The sequence below is a fragment of the Marmota marmota genome, unplaced genomic scaffold, assembly GCF_001458135.2.
Source record: "Marmota marmota marmota unplaced genomic scaffold, marMar, whole genome shotgun sequence".
Classification (NCBI taxonomy): domain Eukaryota; kingdom Metazoa; phylum Chordata; class Mammalia; order Rodentia; family Sciuridae; genus Marmota; species Marmota marmota.
The window spans coordinates 5,064,198-5,084,738 of record NW_026000136.1 but is presented as its reverse complement, the minus strand read 5'-3'; the positions used below and the strand labels follow the sequence as shown (position 1 = coordinate 5,084,738).

Sequence of the window (20,541 nt, the reverse complement as noted above, 5' to 3'; positions counted from 1 at the left end):
ACTGCCGAGCCCGCGGCGCGGGGCCCGATTGTTGGGCGGGCAGCGGCGAAGGGGCAGCGGAACCCGGGCGGGCGGTGGCTTCCTTGGCAGCCAGGCCGGTGCTCGCGGGACGGTGAGTCCTGAGGGGGCGGGTCTGGGCCCCGCAGGGAGGCGCGGCCTCAACTTGTGCTGTAGGCCCAGCTCTGGCCTTTCAGAAACCGAAGGGCCTGGCAAGGGGCAGCGCGACGGGCGGGGCGTAGCAGCGCCAGCTGGAACCTCCCGGCGCTCTGTTGCCCTCGGGGAGTCGCGGGACCGAAGCTGCACAACCTCAGAAGAGGCAGTCGTGGTTTTGCTCGCCGCCATGAGCGGACCTTAGGTGCAGCCACTACGTGGTGGACATTAGCGCCGGGGGCACGGAAGGGTTTAGCGGTTTCTCAGTTTGGGGCCAAGGCGGGTTGCACGGTCTTCAGCGCTCGGTGGGAAGATCTAGAAGGACACATGGACACCGGCCTCAACTGCGACTTATATCTGCACCCCATTTTCCCCTTCCTCCTCTCAACGCTTCTGTCTCAGTGTGTCAGTAAACCTCCATGGGCACCTCAGTTCTGTGTTGAGTTCCCCCTCGCCCTTGTAGAATCATAATGCAGCAAAGGAAAAATCTCTTACTTCCTTGGTTGGTAGAGAAAGGCTTTGTGCCTGACATGGTGGATGACTTGATCAAGGTCATGGGGTTTGTTGATAGGATTGCATTTAATAGTAGTCAAACTTTCAAGCCAACGTTCTGTCTACTGTATCCTAGTTTTCTTTTCTTTCTTTCTTTCTTTTTTTTTTTTTAAGTTAGTGCACGAAGCCAGGCATGGTGGCACATGCCTGTGATCCCAAGGCCTTGGGAGGCTGAGGCAGGAGGATTGCAAGTTCAAAGCCAGGCTCAGCAATAGCAAGGCGCTAAGCAACTCAGTGAGATCCTGTCTCTGAATAAAATACAAAATAGGGCTGGGGATGTGGCTCAGTGGTCAAGTGCCCCTGAGTTCAATCCCTGGTACCCCCCCCCCAAAAGAAATAGTGCATCATATATATCATTGCGGAGTTTACATAGTTTAACATAGTTTGCTCCATTTCAATCCCAAGTACTACTCTATTCCCACTCCCCCATCCTCCCCCACTTCCTCTACTCTATTGGTCTTCCTTCTGCTTTTTTTTTTTAATTGGTGCATTAGAGATGTACATAAAAGTGGAATTCATTGTGTTATGTGCATACTTATGAGATAGGAATTCATGAATAAAGGGAGAGATACTGAGTCTCAAAGGAAGTGCCGGTAAACCATCGAAATGCAGAAAGCATCCATAAATAATTGCAACTCCTGAACAACATCCTCTTAGCCCATGCTACTAATGCAGGGAAAACCTTCATGAAATTATGTAGCTCGATCTCACTTCTAGTCCAGACTCTAGCAACTATTCCTTTATAAATATAACAGCCCGTATCAACAAGTTGCTGTCTCCTCCTCTGGAGATAACCTGCATCCTCCCTTGCATGTATATTCCTTGCTTTATCCCAAAGGCGACTCTTGATTTTGCCCCCATTCTCCCTTAAATATGTATCCACTTTCCTAAATGAACTTCTGTTTATTCCTATGACTGCATGCTGTATGCGAAGAATCCCATTGGTCCTGAGTCAAATTCTCCCTTCATTCTGGGAATCCCTTGCACCCTTTTTGCAAGACATGTCTTCTCCCTGGCCACATGAACATAATGTAGTTTGTTTCATTCTACAATTCCTTCCCTCTCCTCTCCTTCCTCCCTCCCACTTGATTCCCTTCCTTTACTCCAGTGTTCTCCCTTCTGTTTTCATGAGATTCCCCCCCACCTTTTTTTATTATTATTTAAGATTCCTTATTTCTCTGTAGCTTCCATTTATGAGGAAAGGTCAGATTCTCAATACCTGTGGCTTGTTTGCTTCTTAAAAAATTAAAGAGACAATAAGACACATGAGTACTCTAAGGGGAATTTTTTTTTCCCCCACCTGTGTCAGGCTGACAAAGGAGTCAATGTTTATGTTCACCATTGAGAATCTTTTTTTTATTTTTTAAAGAGAGAGGGGAGAGAGAGAGAATTTTTTTTTTAATATTTATTTTTTAGTTCTCGGCGGACACAACATCTTTGTTTGTATGTGGTGCTGAGGATCGAACCCGGGCCGCACGCATGCCAGGCGAGCACGCTACTGCTTGAGCCACATCCCCAGCCCAAGAATCTTTGTTTTAAATATTTATTTTTTAGTTGTACACAATACCTTTATTTTTTTTTTATTTATGTGTGGTGCTAAGGATCGAACCCAGGGCCTCGCATGTACTAAGCAAACACTCTACCACCAAGCCACAACCCCAGCCCCGTCATCATTGAGAATCTTAGGTCATCTAATTACCACTTGATCACATTGGAATTCGAAAGGTACAAGTGTATGCTTCCTCCCTCTCACCCATTTTTTCTCTTCTGAGAGTTGAAGGATCGGATTTCATTGAGCTTAATTTCAAGGTTCTCATACAGGTAATTCCTACCTGTGCAGGCCAGGTAACTGCTGTCTTCAATGACCTGCTTCTCCTCCCTTAGGTCCACCATCAACACACTTTTCCAAGAGCAGCAGAAAATGAACAAATTGCAGGTGAGTTTTCTGTGTATATTTTCTTTCACTTTCCTTTGTAATGCATCTTAGGTTTGTAAGAATTTGTACTTTAAAATGGAAATATAGAAATCAATAAAAGATGGCAGATCAGCACTGAGACTCTTCTGTCAGGGACTTAATGTGTAAGTAATGTGATACTTTAATGAAGGTAATGAAGCCACAAACGTGGCTCAGATGTTCTTGACAGCCATAGGGACAATATCCATTGCAGCATTTGCATCAGTATAAGAATCCATTTTTGTTACTTGTGGCTTTTAACGATTTCTTATGACTCAGAAAAAATTTTCATTGCTAAAGTTGATATGATTGTGGATAGCTTTCCTAATAACAACCATTAAATCATTGCAATGCTGACTTACTTGTTGGCTGTGTCAGCAGATGGCCAGCTGCCCACGGAGAACTTGGTTCATATAACTTCCCAGGGACCAACGTATTGAACTAAGTAGACACATTTCTGCTTTTACTCCTTTAAACTACAGATGAACCTAAATCATGGGGAATGAGCTGATCATTCTTGAAATATTTCTGTAAGTCCATTTGGGTTGCATAGCAAACAATATAAAAATAATTATCTTATAAAGATTTTTTTTTCACTTCCCATTCACATTTCCCTTTTGAGTGTTTTGGTTGCATCCTCACCACTTTCCTGAATCTGTGAGGAAGGAATGCTGAAGATTTAATTATGGTCAAATCCAGCAGCCTTTCCAGTTCTTATCCACTATGACTCTTAATCTGCTTTGATATTTGTTACTTCCAAACTGATTGATACTTTTTTAATGGTGTTTCCCTTCTTTGGGCTTGAAAAAATCATCTGTAAGTATTTCTTTAAATTATAAGGAGTCTTTTTAACAAGGGTTAGAGACTACCTACAATGCCATTCTTTTTTAGTATATAATATCCAGTGTTCAGAATTTCAGTTTTCCCAACAATATTTTTGATTTGCTCGTTTTTTTCAGAATATAGGTAGATTCCATGCTGATTGATTGATAAGTCTTTTAAGTCTCTCAATAGTAGCTTCCTTAATATGTTTCTTGTGTTATCGTTTGCCATTTGTTTTTCTTAGAAAGTGGGTTGTTTATCCTCAGTTTCCCAGTTGGGAATGTGTTGCCATCATTTTACCTTTAACACATTTTTAAAATTCTTTGTATGCCTTGTAAAAGTGTTGGTTTGATCTGGAAGTTCAATCAGATTTATGTTTAGTTCTTTCAGCATTTGTGTCCCTCTAGAGGCACATCCTGTCCTTCTATCCTTTTTGTAAGTTTAGCATCTACTGATTGATGTTGATTGTCATGATCCAGTAATTCACTAGGGAAGGCAGGATGGTATTCCATTAATTCTACCATTTCTTCATTTATCCGCTAGAATAATTTTCTGAAAGTAAACATTTCTCCATTTTAGTTAAGTGGTTGATATAGAAAAAAATGTTTTCAGTATATTGGGTAGGCTCCTGAGCAGCATGCTTTTTTGTTTGGTTATCATGAACCAGTGTGTTCTTTTTTTTTTTTAATTTTTTATTTGTTTTAATTAGTTATACATGACAGTAGAATGCATTTATGCACTTCGATATATCAAACATAGATGGGATATAATTCCTCATTTTTCCGAGTGTACATGTTGTAGAATCACATTGGTCATGCAGTCATATATATATATAAAATAACAATGTCTGTTTCGTTCTTCTATCCTTCCTATCCCCACATCCCCTCCCCTTGCGTCCCTTCAATTTCCTCCACCTAATCTAAGGTAATGCTATTCTTTTCTAATGTGCTCTGCCTTATTGTGAATTAGCAGGGTGCACTAGAAAAGAAATATTAGAGAAAATATTCGGCCTTGGATTTTTGGGGATTAACTTATTTCACTTAGCATGATATTCTTCAACTCCATCCATTTTCTGGCAAATGCCATAGTTTTATTTTTCCTTTAAAGCTGAGTAATATTCCATTGACTCTATATACCACATTTTCTTTATCCATTCATCTATTGAAGGACACCTAGGTTGGTTCCATAGTCTATCTATTGTGAATTGAGCTGCTATAAACACTGATGTGGCTGCATTACTGTAGTATGCTGATTTTTAAGTCCTTTGGGTATAAACCGAGGAGTAGGGTAGCTGGGTCAAATGGTGGTTCCATTCCAAGTTTTCTGAGGAATCTCCATACTGCTTTCTGTAGTGTTTGTACCAACTTGCAGTCCCACCAGCAATGTATGAGTATACTTTTTTCCCCACAGCATTGCCAACATTTATTGTTGCCTATATTCTTGATGATTGCCATTCTGACAGGAATGAGATGAAATCTTAGTGTAGTTTTGATTTGCATTTCTCTAATTGCTAGACATAGTGAACACTTTTATGTATTTGTTGATCAATTGTATTTCTTCTTCTGTGAAGTGTTTGTTCAGTTCCTTAGCCCATTTATTGATTGGGTTATTTGGGGGTTTTTGGTGTTAAGTTTTTTGAGATCTTTATATATCCTAGAGATTAATGCTTTATCAGTTGGTGCATGTGGTAAAGATTTTCTGTAGGCTCTCTTCTCATATTATTATTTCCTTTGCTGAGAAGAAGCTTTTTAATTTGAATCCATCCCATTTATTGGTTTTAGATTTTACTTCTTGTGCTTTAGAAGTCTTATTAAGGAAGTCAGATCCTAGGCTGACATGGTGAAGATTTGGGTCTACTTTGTCTTCTGTTAGGTGCAGGGTCTGTGTTCTAGTGCCTAAGTCTTTGATCCACTTTGAGTTGATTTTTGTGCAGGGTGAGAGAGAGAGAGGTTTAATTTCATTTTGCTATATATATATATTTCCAGCTTTGCCAGCACCATTTGTTGAATAGCCTATCTTTTCTCCAGTGAATGTTTTAGGTACCTTTGTCTAGTATATATATATTTATGTGGGTTTATTTCTGGTCCTCTAATCTGTACCATTGATCTACATGTCTATTTTGGTGCCAATACCATGCCATTATTTTTACTATAGCTCTGTAGTATAGTTTAAAGTCTGGTATTGTGACTGCCTCCTGCTTCACTTTTCTTGCTAAGAAATGCTTTGGCTATTCTGGGTCTCTTCTTTTTCCAAATAAATTTTATGATTGTTTTATTCTGTTTCTATGAAGAATGTCATTGGGATTTTAATAGGAATTGCACTAAATCTGTATAACGCTTTTGGTAATATAGCCATTTTGACAATATTAATTCTGCCTATCCAGGAGCATGGGAGATCTTTCCATCTTCTGAGGTTTTCTTCAATTTCTTTCTGTAGTGTTCTGTAGTTTTCACTGTAGAGGTCTTTCACCTCTTTTGTTAGATTGATTCCCAGGTATTTTATGTTTTTTGAGGCTATTGTGAATGGGGCATTTTTATCCTAACTGATTGTGCAAGGGGACATGATATCTCCTCCTGCAACTGTGGTTTGTCTATTTCTCTTTGCAGTTCTATCAGTTTTCACTTAATGTATTTTATTAGATATATACACCTTCAAGATTTTTATGTCCTTGATTAATTAACCTCTTTGATATTGTGAAATGGCCTTCCTTACCTCTGGCAATGTTTTGTGCTGTGAAATGTTCGTTATCTGTTATTTATAAAGCCACTTTGGCTGGCTTTCTTTCTTTTTTAAAATATTTTTGTAGTTGTAGATGGACACAATATCTTTATTCATTTATTTTTATGTGGTGCTGATGATCAAACCCAGTGCCTCACACTTGCAAGGCAAGTTCTCTGCCACTGAGCCCCAGCCCCAGCTCCACTTCGGCTTTCTTTATAGTAATGTTGGCATGGTATATCTTATCTATTGTTTTACTTTTAACCTGTTTGTCTTTATATTTAAAGTGTATTTCTTATAGGTAACCTAGAGTTGGACCTTATTTCTTTTTATCCATTTTGACAATTCTTAATTGGGGGCGTTTAGACCATTTACATGTAATATGATTATTGCTGTGTCTGGTTAAGTTATAGTCTATTGTCTGTTTTCTATTTGCCGTGTATTGTTTCCTTTTTCTTCTTAATCTAACTTTTGACTGGGGTTTTGTTTTGTTTGCAGTGCGAGGGGTTGAACCCAAGGCCTTATGGGTGCTGGGCAAGTGATATGCAACTGAGTTACACTCCCAGCCCCTTGATTATATTTTACGATTCCATTTTATTTCTTTTGTTGGGTACTAACTATAATACTGCTTTGTTACTTTAGTAAGTGCTTTAGAATTTATGGTGTGCAACTTTATCAATAGTTTATCTTATAGAAATACACCATTTTACTTAAAAATATAAGAAGCTTACAATAGGATACTTCCATTTTTCTCCTTTAGTAAATTCACTTTTTTTTTTTTTTTTTTTTAACACTTAGATCACTCGCCTGGTTGGTATAAGGTATGAGTGCAGTTTAATCCATGTCAAAATGGTTATCACTTGTCTTTCATTTTATTGTCAACCTTAGAAATACTGGAGGTAACCAACTTATAAAGAGAAAAGTCATTTATTATTTAGCTCACAGTTTTGCAGGACCAAGGTGTGATGCTGACACTAGCTCGTTTTTGGCTACATCACATCATGGTATAGGTGCTTGTGTGTAAGAGCTTATGCCACCAAATGGGAAATGTGAGAGACTGGAGTCCCACTGTGTCTTCTGATCTCCAGTGACCCTAAGAACTCACTAGGTCCCACCTCCCAAAATTCAACTACTTCCCAATAGTGTCACAATAATAGGACCAAGATTATAATCAAAATGAACTTTTGGGGGACCCAGGCCACACCCAGCCATAGCATCATTTATTAAAAATCAGTTCTGCTTCAGTGGTTTGAGATGTTCTCATTATCACGTAACCATGATTTTTTTATTTTTATTTTTTTTCTTATTGATCTATCTCATATACCAGTACCATACTTTTTTTGGTGCTGGTGATTGAACCCAGGGCCTCACATGTGTTGAGCACACACTCTGCCACTGCGCTACACCCCAGCCCTACCAAACTATTTTAATCATAGAGGCATTGTTTTAAATCCAGAAATCCAGTAGTGTTAGGCCCCCTTTGTAACTTTTTAAAATATTTTCATAGTTATTCTCAGTTTTTTTCCTTCTTTATGTGAACCTTAGTATCTGCTTGTCTAGTTCCAAGAAAAGGCTTTTTTTTTTTTAGATATCCATATTTTTTTATTCATAAGCTATTTCTTTTTAAGAAAAGGCTTTTTGATATTTTTTGTTGAGATCTCATATTTATAAAATAACAGGGTAACTGAAATTTTGTATTATTAAATTTACTTACACCAAAGCAAGAAACATTTCATTTGTTCATGTCTACTTCACTGTCTTTCAGGAGTATTTTAAAGTTTTCATCAGTGATTCTCTGAGTTTTTATGTCATCTGCAAATAGAATTAGTTTTTGTTTTAATCAGTTGTATTCCTCTAATTATTTTCTCTTCTCTAATTAGAGATAATGAGCATTTAACCTTGTTCCTGGTTTTACTGGGAGTGTGTATATATTTTCCCATTAAATGATCCTTACTTTGGTACTGATAGGACTCTGAAGCATAAATGTGTATGTGTATTTATATATATGTGCGTGAACTTAGTAGTATATACATGTGCTTGTGTTTGATACATGTGTGTATGTGTATATACTGTGCATATTAGGGTGTAAGAGTATGCTTGTGTCTTAATGTATGTGTATAAATGTTGATTTTAGTGAAGTATCCATTGATTTCTATTTTCTTGAGTTTTTAAATCAGGTGTGCCTTTTAAGTATTATCAGGCTTTTTCAGGAGATATAAAAGTTTTCTTAGTTGTATTATAATCCATATTCATAGTTTTTTTATATGCTTATCTAACCTATAGTCTTAAAATAAGTCCTCTTTGGTAATTATAATATTTTTTAAACCTGGTATTGGATTTTGTTTGTTAGCATTTTATTTTAGCTATATTGACAAATGATTCTGGTATATAATTTTATGTTATCTGTTGATGTCTATTGTAACCCCCACAGCACCACTGCCTTCTAGAATAACTTACTCCATAAGAATCTACTCTCTATGAGGGAATTTGTCAGCTAATTTCTTACCTGTGGATAACTTGGATGTTCTGCTTGAGGTAGCAGCTCTACCTTTGCTGTCTTAGGGGGTCATTCTGGGGTCCTGTATAGTTGTGGCTGCACTGGTGGATATCCACTTGGGGTTAATGCATCTTTTATAATAGAATGTAACATATTCACTGAGTACTTGCCTTTTTATATGTTTGCAGTCCCCAGATCTGCTGCTTTTTTTTTTTTAGAGAGAGAGAATTTCAATATTTATTTTTTAGTTTTTTCAGTGGCCACAACATCTTTGTTTGCATGTGGTGCTGAGGATCGAACCCGGGCCGCATGCATGCCAGGCGAGTGCGCTACTGCTTGAGCCACATCCCCAGCCCCCCAGATCTGCTTCTTACAACAACACTGAAAACCCTTGCTTGCTGATGTTTCACTAAGGTTTGAGTGTTTTAAAGAAATTATGTTCTTAGGTAATAAATTGTCTTGCTTTTCTGAAAGTATCTTTTAAAGTGCCCACAGGCTTAAATAATAGTTTGGCTTGCTGTACAGTTCTAGGTTCCAAATCTTACATTTTTCTTTTAAATTTGTGGGCAGTTCTTCATTGTATTCTATCAGATGAGAAGTAGAATGTCAGTTACCAGAATTAATAGTGTATTTTTTTCCTGATAACATTTTAGGAATTTTTTCATACTAGGATTTGAACCCAGGATGCTTTACCTCAGCCCCTTTTATGTTTTATTTGAGACAGGGTCTCACTAAGTTGCTGAGGCTAGCTTTGAACTTGCAGTTCTCTTGCCTCAACCTCCCAAGTCACTAGGATTTCAAGTGTGCACCACCATACTTGGCTTTTAGGACTTTTAAACTTTAGGTTTTTCATTTTGTTTTAGAAATGCTAGTGATCAAATTCAGGACTTTACCCATGTAAGGCAAGTGCTCTTCCACTGAGCTATATCCCCAGACCTCTATTTTAAGATATTTTATCAGGAAATTTCTGGATCTCTGTATTTTCCTCCCCAGTATTCTTGTTTGTAAATTAGAGGTCCCTTTTGATGAGAAGGCTTCCATGTTTCCTCAGCCTGAGTGTCATTTTCAATTTTGTCTTTAGTTATTTCTTTTGTTTATCCTCTTTGTTCTTTATTTATGAAAATGTTGAACCTGTTGGATCTCAGTTTTGTGTTGTAAATTATATATTTTGTGTCCCATTTGTTAATCAAGTTTCTTACAAGATAGTTTTTAAAGCAATTCAACAATCCAGTCTTTATGTACTAAGTAATTTGCTCAAGTTGCTTTGAGAACTTTGAGCCTTGTTGCTTTGAGAATATATTTTTAGAGTCTGCCTTTAGGGAAAAAGAATCCATATCCAATATGGATAGAGTTGAATATGTATGTACTGGTTTACCTGGAACAATCTTGGATTGCACTTATATTCCAAGTGTCCTATGTTTATCATTTGTCCCAGACAGAAGTTTTCTCTTTGGACAGTGCATTTATGGTTGTCCTAGTGATAGACGTCTGTTATTATATACCCTGCCATGTCTCTGTACTGCCATATCCAGAGGGTTCTTATCAGATCCACCATTCATCTAGCTGTTAAGTGTGCTTAAATCAGATCACCATGTGAACTACTCAGCCAATCACTATGCTACCCACAGGAGCCCTAGGCCTGCCATGGATTTGGAGATTCTCAAGGGCTCTACTGGAGAACCTGCTGTTTGCTTTGGCTGCAGCCCATTAGCCTCTGTATAAAGTTGTGTCTCATGGCTCCAGGTTCTTTTTGTCTTTTACTTTTCTCTGGACCTCAAAGATGTCCTCGGAGAAATTCCTAATTTCCTAGCCTCTGTGTTCCACTGCTTTTAGGAGAATGAATCTCTTTTTCTGTTTGACTTGGGCTTTTTTGTTTCTTTTTGAGGCAGGAAAGTAATTGTGTACATTCACTTTACCCTCTTGAATTACAGTCGACCCTTATTGTCTCAAAAGCTGTCCTTAGGAAAGGACCTTCTTGGTGTCTTTTGGCCTGTTCTACACCAACCTTTTAAACAGTGATGCTGCTTCAGTTTTTGCCATTGGTATTTAAGACTTCATCGTCATCTTTTCATCTCAATTTAGGTACATGGTTCATACTTAGGGGCTTCAAATTAACCAAATCTGTAAAGCCTAATCTGAGCGCATAAACTTAAAATAGTTTAATTTCCTTTTGTTACACCACTTGCACACATCACTCTATAATACCTTTGGTTATTCATTCAAACAAAAAGTACATATTGCTGCAAGAATGAGATTTTGAAATAAGGTGAAAGAGGTAAACAACTTCATTTTGCAGATGGCCAAAAGTAGCTGGCTGTGCAGATGAAAGAGGCAAAAGATCAAAGAGTGGAACTGGGCAAGAGCAGCAGAATAGTGATGGGAAGGAAAGAGACAGGGCCTGTGTCACGGTTGCTATTCCGTGAAGGGGTCCAGGAGAAGGGAAGGACAAGCCAGCAAAGGAAACAGAAGGAAGTGAGAAGGAGCAAAATGCATGTTTGTGTACACGTCATCTCCTCATTAGGCTGTCATCCTTTTGAGAGCAGAATGGTATTGTTGAAAACTCAGATAGTTCAGTGGTAAAATGGGAACTCTGTTGTACCTTGGTTTTTAATTTTGCTTTTTTTGTTTCTTATATATTAAAGAACTCAAAGGCAATGTGTTTCCAGTAAGTTTGTATTTCTTTCACAGTTCAAAATATAAAATAAGGTATACAGTGTTTGTAGTTAACTTTACCAGTGAGCTTGGGAAGATCTTGTCTCTGTGTTTCTGTTCCACGTCACCCAGTTTTGATTTGGTGCTGCTGCAGGGGCCAGTGTCATTCAAAGATGTGGCTGTGGACTTCACTCAAGAGGAGTGGCAGCAGCTGGATCCTGAAGAGAAGATGACATACAGGGATGTGATGTTGGAGAACTACAGCAACCTTGTCTCTGTGGGTGAGGACAGCTTATGTTCTCAACACTTTCAATTTAAGGATTTTGTCTTTGAATTTGAATAAGATCTTTTAATTCCTTTTGAGCCTAAATTGAATGTTTGTAACTTTATTTCTCCATTGAGAGGTAAAGAATTTTTATAAGGTAAAAAAGATGGGGCATTTTGTTATGCAGCTTGTGAGGCAAGTCATCGTACACTGCATAGATTCTAAAGACAGCCAGCTAGTCTGAGTCCTTCTTCACTTCTTATTAACAGGGTATGATGTAACCAAACCAAATGTGATCATTAAATTGGAGCAGGGAGAAGAGCCATGGACAATAGAAGATGACTTCCCCTCTCAAAGTCATTCAGGTCAGTAAATAGAGTATCCAGTTTTTTAAAATGGTCATCCCTGTTAATGTCCTAGGTGCAGCTTAGGAATTTGATAATTAAGGAAGTATTATGGTAGGGACATGATTGGTTTGAGGAGTTTATGCCAGTAAATTCAAATAATGTTAATGGTTAAACTTAATGAGCATTTGTTTTGTGTCATAGACTGTTCTAATCCCTGGTTATGGGACTATCTCCAAACATGAGGAAACTGGTGCTTTTAAAGTGTTTGTATGGATTTATGTGCAGTGTAGAAAGACAAAGATTTGGGAAGGGTCTAGGTAAGTTGTAGTATTGGAATGAAGTGACAGCTTGCAATTTAACATAAATTATAATCTGTTTCTTCTTAACGTAATCCAGACTTGAATATATTCTTCGCATTGTTCTTGTCTTCCATTGACCTCTTTTGCTCTAAGGCCTTTCATTTCTGCCTAACTCTAGCACTTTTTCAATGATTTTGTTCTCGCTCATCATGTCTTGAGTTTCTTTCATCTTTATTACTGAAGTTTTAAACATTATACTACATAGTAATAAAGTACTTGTATTTAATGTGAATTAATTCCTTTTATTTTTAAATGCACTGAGTCCTATCCTGTCCTTTTCCTTCCCCATGTCCTTCTACCCCACCCCTATGTGTATGTGCATTTTCTATCACAAATCAAAGAAAAAGAGACATATCCACTCAGTTATTTTTATTTGTGGAGATTGACCCTAAAACCAGAATCAGCTCCCATTTTGTTGGTTGTTTGTTCAGATTCACATGGTTTGTTTAATCTTGTTCCTTTTCAGAAGTCTGGGAAGTTGATGACATAGTAGAGAGAATCCAAGAAGATGAAGACCAACATTCAAGGCAAGCTGGTGATGTGCACAGCCAAACCCTGATGGACGACAGAGGAGATGCATTTGATGAAACTTACGTGGATACACATTGTGTTCTTTCAGACATAAATGCTCACAGTTGTGTTTCCTGTGGGGAGAATTTAGAATCTATTTCAGAATTAATTAGTAGTGATGGAAGCTATGCCAGAAAGAAAACTGATGAGTGTAATGAATGTGGGAAAAGTTGTCATGGAGAAAAATCCTATGAGTTCAGTCAAAATAGGGACACCTGTTTTCAAAGTGAAGAAAGCATTCTGCAGAAACCCTTTGAATACGAGTGCATGGAAGCCTTAGACAGGGAAGCTGTTTTCATTGCTCACGAGAGAGCTTATATGGGGGAGAAGCCCTATGAATGGGATGATTCTGGACCAGATTTCATCCAGATGTCAAATTTTAATGCCTATCAGAGGTCACAGATGGAAATGAAGCCCTTTGAATGCACAGAATGTGGAAAGTCCTTCTGCAAAAAGTCAAAATTTATCATTCATCAGAGGGCTCATACCGGAGAGAAGCCCTACGAATGTAATGTATGCGGGAAGTCCTTTAGTCAAAAGGGAACCCTCACTGTACATAGGAGATCACACTTAGAGGAGAAGCCGTATAAGTGTACTGAATGTGGGAAAACCTTCTGTCAGAAGTTGCATCTCACACAGCATCTGAGAACCCATTCAGGCGAGAAGCCCTATGAATGTAATGAGTGTGGGAAAACCTTCTGTCAAAAGACACATCTCACCCTACACCAGAGAAACCATTCAGGGGAGAGGCCATATCCATGTAACGAATGTGGGAAGTCCTTTTCCCGTAAGTCAGCCCTCAGTGACCATCAGAGAACGCACACAGGAGAAAAACTTTATAAATGTAATGAGTGTGGGAAATCCTACTACCGAAAGTCTACTCTTATTACACATCAGAGAACACACACAGGAGAGAAACCGTATCAGTGTAGTGAATGTGGGAAATTCTTTTCTCGGGTATCATACCTCACCATACATTATAGGAGTCATTTAGAAGAGAAACCTTATGAGTGCACTGAATGTGGCAAAACTTTCAATTTAAATTCAGCCTTCATTAGGCACCGGAAAGTACACACAGAAGAGAAACTCCACGAGTGTAGTGAATGTGGAAAGTTCTCTCAACTGCCATGTCTCACTGATCATCATACAACCCATTTAGAAGAGAAACCCTATGAATGTAATGAATGTGGGAAAACCTTCCTTGAAAATTCAGCCTTCAGTGAGCTTCAGTCACTTCCAAAAGGGGAGAAAACCTATGAATGTAATATATGTGGGAAATCATTCTCTGATTTGTCATACTACACCATACATTACAGAGGTCATGCAGAAGAGAAACCCTTTGGATGCAATGAATGTGGGAAAACCTTCTCCCATAACTCATCCCTTTTTAGACATCAAAGAGTACACACAGGCGAGAAGCCCTACGAATGTTACGAATGTGGAAAATTCTTCTCTCAGAAGTCATACCTGACTATTCATCATCGGATTCATTCGGGAGAGAAACCCTATGAATGTAGTAAATGTGGGAAAGTCTTCTCTCGGATGTCGAACCTCACTGTACACTACAGAAGCCATTCAGGAGAGAAACCCTATGAATGTAATGAGTGTGGGAAAGTCTTTTCTCAGAAGTCATACCTCACTGTACATTACAGAACTCATTCAGGAGAGAAACCTTATGAATGTAATGAATGTGGGAAAAAATTCCACCACAGATCAGCCTTCAATAGCCATCAGAGAATTCATAAAAGAGGGAATATGAATGTACTCGATGTGGAAAACCTCTGAAGTAAAATCTCTCAATTTTTAGAAAAATAAATATGGGAAATCCAGTATTGTTCATCTGAGTGTTCATGCTCCTGAATGGGGAAATGCACTGAGTTGCTAGATCCATTTTAATCTGAATTTTCAAAGAAGAATCCCTAAAAGTGCAACAAAAGCAAATCCTTCAGCAAGACCATACAGCTCATGGGACACCAGATAATTTATACAGAGGAGGAATTTTACAAATATTTAATATTTATTTTGGATTTAAAGTGTATTTACATATCAGGGAATCATACTAAGGAGAAATATGTCAATATGATGAATGTGTAAAACATTATCTTGGAAGTTGTAATGCCAAAAGCCATATTTCTAATGTAGAAACAGGTGTTTATAGGAAAGATACCAGAAGCTCTCAGCTTTGAATTCATTGCATAAAATGAAGTTTAAAAATCATTAAGAGTTAATTGATCATGAGGACAATAGCATTAAATAAATATATGGCATTTGTTATCATGTTTTAAAATGCAGTTTAATGGTAGTTCTATGCAATTTTATGCAAGTTTGGATTTGCGTGATTTTATGAAAAGTCAGTGTTTCTTGAGTATTAGAATGGCAAAATGTACTATTAAAACATATTGTCAGTGAGATAATATTTGATAGTTACAAAATAAGAAAGTACATAATTTTCTATTCTTTAGAGGAATTTGCAAGTGGGATTTTAGTGAATGCCTGCCTCATCAGTACAGGGGAGAGTGATTTTTGTAGTTTTCAACTGTACTTGAGCAAAAAAAAAAAAAAAGAAAATTTAAAAACACTTGATAAACTATGCATTCATTATTTGGAGTTGAAGTTTCAGTGAAAGAGAAACTGCACTGTTCGTATATACAAAGTATCCCAACTCCCATATACCACTCTTGTTTTCTAATCCACAGATTTTGAGGTATGTCAAGTGCCGTATTATGTAATTCAGAAATTTTGTCCACATTTTTATCTCATCAAAATATGGCATCATTTTGTGTTTTTACTTTTATTCCCAGTATTTCAGAACAAATCTCTGAGTTTCTAGCAGTCGATTTTTGGTTCATTAACTTAGTGTTCTTTCCTCATTCCTGCTAGAAGTGTTTGGCTACCCACTATTTTTTTTATATGGCATGGATAGTAAATCCTGATTATTCTAAGCCAATAGTGACAATTCCACTCTAATTGCCAGTATAGTAAGGGACATGTTTCAAGATCCTGAACAGATGCCTGAGACAGTGAATACTACCAAACCCTTATAGGTACTTTGATACTGCTAACAGTCTATGTGATTACCATGATGGCTGCAGGTAGCATATGCAGTGTGGTTCACTGGACAAAGCAATGATTCACTTCCCAGGCATGATCGAGCAAGTTAATCACTGAGTGTTACACAGCTTAAAGCTTAGGAATTGTTTCTAAAATTTTTCATTTAATGTTTTTGAACTGTAATTGATCCCAAAAACCTCAGGTGTGGAGGGATTTCTGTAACTTGTTTATAGTGATCACATGACCCACACCTGGACAAACAAAATGGAGATGGATTTGTTCTGGAAAATGAATTTATTCCTAGCAATGTCATACTCCAAGAATGCAAGGTAGCTAAATATTCAAAAGTGAGGATCTACTAGTAGATGACTAGTAGTTTGCTTGCCTAGCAAGCATAAGGACCTGGTTTCAAAACCCCAGCACCACCAAAAAAATAAAGAAGAAGAAATTTAAAAAACCTGTGATCACATGAAGAAAAGTGGTCTAGTATGTAGGAAATTAATGTGATAAAATTAATATCCACTATGATCTTGGCTAGAACTTCCTTAATTGGATAAAGGGTAACTTAAACTACAACAAACAGCATACTTAGTGATAAAATGAAATTTTCTCCCAAGATGAAAATATAGATGAGGATATTCACTATCACCAATTTTTATTCAACATTATGTAGGACTACCTAGCCAGGAAAGTAAGGCAAGTACAGCAAAGGCATAAGGATTGGAAGGGAAGTAAAACCTCTTCAGATAATGGGATTTTGCACATAGAATATTCTGAGGGATAGAATTAATAAATTGAGGGCTGGGGAAGTAGCTCAGTGGCAGAGTGCATGCCTAGCATGCATGAGGCCCCGAGTTTGATCCCCAGCTCTGGAAAAAAAAAGAACGAGCAAGGTCCCTGAACCTGAGGTCATATTGCAAAAATTCTCTTTCACTATACCAGCAAATAAAATAAAATAAATTTAAAAGCAATACCACTTAAAAAAAATCCTCAAGTGCCTAAGGGAAAATTTAACATTTTCAAGAACTTTTATCTAGGAAAAAAATCATAGCACAGTGAGAGGGATATATTTTGTTTGCGGATTTCAGGATAAAGTTTTCCCTAAATCATATTCAGTGCAATCTTAAAATCCTAGAAAGTTCTTTAATGGAAATTAACAAGCTAATTTGAAAGTTTGTATGAACAGTCAAGAGGGCCAGTAGTAGTCAAGGCTGTCTTGGAAAACAGAACTGTAGAATTTTTATTCCCTTGTACCAATGCCTGCTATAAAGCCATTGAATTATGATAGTGTGATACTGGCACAAAGAAAAACCAACTGAACAGAATATAGGGGTTCTAGAAATAGACTCATACATACACAGTTGTGCAAAAATGATGGAGAAGTGCAGTGGGGAAAAGGTTATTCTTTCCAATAAATGGTTTTTTCCCCATCAAGTTGCATAATTTTAACAAAATGGAGAAATCAGTTTTGGATAGTTTACAGATCTAAATATGAAATGTGTGTTTTATTAAGAAGACCTCAGAATCTTAAAGCCTTAGATTAAGCAAAGTTTTCTTAAGATCCAAAAGCATTAAACTATAAAAGTTTTGTTAATTTGAATATACTAACTTTAAGAACTTGTTATCAGACACCGTTACGAAGGTGAATAGGAAACTAAAATGTACAAGATATATGTGTCTTCATATATGTGATAATTGAGTAGAAAAAGCATGGGTACTTTTTTAAAAATGAGGAATCAGTAAATATTTTGGGCTTTGTCATACCTGCCCAACTATTTGCTAGTTGCTATTTAGTGTGAAAGCAGCCAAATAGACTTCATAATTAAATGTGCACAGCTGTTTCCCAGTAAAGCTTTATTCACAAGCACAGGGGACAGGATTTGCCCTGCATCCTGTGGCTTTCTGGTGTTTTCTCTGGAATATAAAGGAACAAAGGGGAACATGGGCAAAAGATCTGGTTGTCCGCTTCTCAAAAGACAACATCCAGAGATGACCAGTAACCGTGAAAAGATTTTAGCTTTGTTAGTAATCAGAGAAATGGAAATTTTAAATAATATTACTACTACCACCCTCTGAGATGGTTAAAATTGAAGGCATGAGAAAGCACGAGGTTTAGTAAGCACGTAAGCAACAGGAACTCTACTGAAATTGCTCTCTGATAAAAACTGTTTTGGAAAATTGTCACTTAACAGCTAAACATGGGTATAGCCCTTACCCAGGTCAGGCAGACATGCACATGTGTGTCCACCAAAGGACATATGCTTGAATATGCATACTATGAAACTGCAAGAAACCCCAGAATTATCTTAAGACATAATTAAGTTGAATAAAGTGGTATTTTTTCACAGCAAGATACTGTAGAGCATTGAGAATGAGTGAACTTTTAAGTCCACAGAGCAATGTTGCTGAATTTCACAATTCTGAATAAAGAGTCCAGACATGCAAGTAGACTACATGATGCTACATAAAGTATGACGACAGGCAAAATTTGTCTATGCAGTTAGAAATCCATAGCCTCAGCCAGTGTTTAATAGGGGTGTTTATCTGGTGCTGATAATTGTTTCTAAATCTGGGTGCTGAATGTCTGTTCTGAGCTATTTACTTAAGATGTGTATTTTTCTGCATGTATATTACACTTTGATAAAAAGTTTTTTTGTAAACCAAATGGCTTGTACACTCTTTCAGGATATTTTTCTAAATGTATGTGAATATGCTACATAACAGGAATTAAATGGTAGATTTTGCATAATTCTGTGTAGGAAATACTCTATAGTAGTTTTAAAGGTGTCTACTAAGATTTCCTACACGGTTTCCTTAAAGCTTACCTTGATGTATATTTTAAGGAAAAGGTTAAAGGGTCATTACATATTTTGTCATTCCACACTTTTGCATATATAATATGAGTCTGAGCTGCCTCTTCAATAAAGAAGCTAATGTGTACCATTTCATATTTTGTCAAATTGTTTTTCAAATTTCTGAATTTGAGATATATCTTAACCATTACCAAAAAAAGTTGAGCTTTTGGTGGGTGGGGGGGGTAAATATAAATAATGGTCAGTTTGATTTGATGAAATGTTTAAAAGGTTTTCAGTTAACCTTTTTGGTAAATAGATATTATTAACAGCACAAACAGAAGTGAAAGAAACGAGCAATTTTTAAGAGTTTGTGCCCATTTTTAAAAAATCACTTGCCTAAGCTTATGAAGAGCACGAGCAAAATGACATTTGATGTAGTTTTTATTTTGCATCTTTCATAGTGGATCAAGTTTGAAGTGTGAGATTATAATGCATTACTTGCTAGAGGAAGAGAAAAGGGGTCGAGTAGATCTTGGGGGTATGACTTCCCCACAGTGGCTAACTTTGTTCTCATTCCATGGGTCGTAACCACTAAGCATCTGGTCAAGCCAGGCTCTCCCCCTTCCCCACCACGAAAATCCTGCTCATTTCATTGTGAGATTGTCCCCATCCATTCCCATCTTTACAGCCACTTAACTTGGGGTCAGTTGAAGTCAGTTTTGTCTCTACAAATATGCAAATGACATGAATGGAAGATGACATGTCTGAGACCAAAAACTCACCCACTCTTCCTTATTCCATCTCAAATTATGTTGATATATGGGGAAAACAAGCTCTTCAGAAAGGGGAAGTATATGGCAGCCCAATGGTGTTGCAATAGTCCCCAAATTCAATCCTGTGGAGGCCACCAAAAAAAACAAATGTAGCCACATTCTTGGTCAAGAAGCAATCATAACAAAAAAGATTTCCCTTTCATATTATGGAAATTAAACTCCTGTGATTTTGTCAATTTGGCAGTCTCCCTTAGAACTGCCAATTTGTGAACAAAGAGCATGGAGTGAAAATAATGTCAAAAGTCCTCTGGGAGGCAGATGGGACATTGATGGTCTCTGTAGAGGAAGATGTGGCCTCTAGGTCACATGTTGCCCAACCTGATGAACAGTGGAAAAGAAATCCAAGCACTTGGCTTGGCTTCCAGGATGACCCCAGCCTGGCAGGAGTAAGAATCGGATAAAGCAAATACAGGTAGAGTGGTCCGCCTGAAGCAGCTTCCCTGCACTGCAGGAGCTAAGCTTTCAGGCAACAGAAGGAAGGGCTGGGGTTTCCTCTGGCAGCATTGTTGTCAGAAGCAGTGAACAGGTAATCAGACTGATGCTGTTTGGAGCCATATGTGTCCTGCATAAACTCATTCTAAGAGGCAGAAACACGATTGGCCTTCTCCCACCCTAGGCAAAAGAAAATGGCTGGGCTCTTCCAGTCAAGATTGCAGAGCTCCCAATAAAGAATGTGTTCTGGCAAGAATAACCAAAATTCTGAGGAATTTAGTCATAAAAGAACAAACTGTGGATGCCACCTCTTGGGTCCCCTTCTTCCTCCGGGAGAAGTCTTTTCTGCTGTCCTTTAATAAACTTCTAATTTCTACTCTGACCTTGCCTCGGCGTGCTTCTTTGGTGTTATTCTTCAACATTGGGGAAGCAAGAACTCGTCACCACTCAACAGCGGTAACATATTGGAGGTCCCAGACCAAGATTCTACACCGAGGTAAGTGCACGCACCCCATGTCTGTTTGAGGTGCATCTTTCTCTCTCT

General features: G+C 37.8%; 1 protein-coding gene across 3 annotated transcripts in view; it reads left to right on the top strand.

The window, feature by feature from the left end:
- Rbak (RB associated KRAB zinc finger) overlaps window positions 1–18,885 on the top strand; it is a 29,897-nt gene extending 11,012 nt beyond the window's left edge. Inside the window, exons 2-6 of one of the 3 annotated variants that reach the window (XM_015502028.2) lie at window positions 1–112; window positions 2,587–2,638; window positions 11,500–11,626; window positions 11,880–11,975; window positions 12,783–18,885. In XM_015502028.2, the coding sequence (XP_015357514.1) occupies window positions 2,624–2,638; window positions 11,500–11,626; window positions 11,880–11,975; window positions 12,783–14,671 (2,127 nt within the window). In that variant the 5' untranslated portion in view covers window positions 1–112; window positions 2,587–2,623 and the 3' untranslated portion in view covers window positions 14,672–18,885. Of the gene's footprint in view, window positions 113–2,586; window positions 2,639–8,967; window positions 9,108–11,494; window positions 11,627–11,879; window positions 11,976–12,782 lie in introns of those variants that run through there. The other 2 variants (XM_048785305.1, XM_048785308.1) reach the window with 2 other exon arrangements.
- Window positions 18,886–20,541: the final 1,656 nt, after the last annotated feature.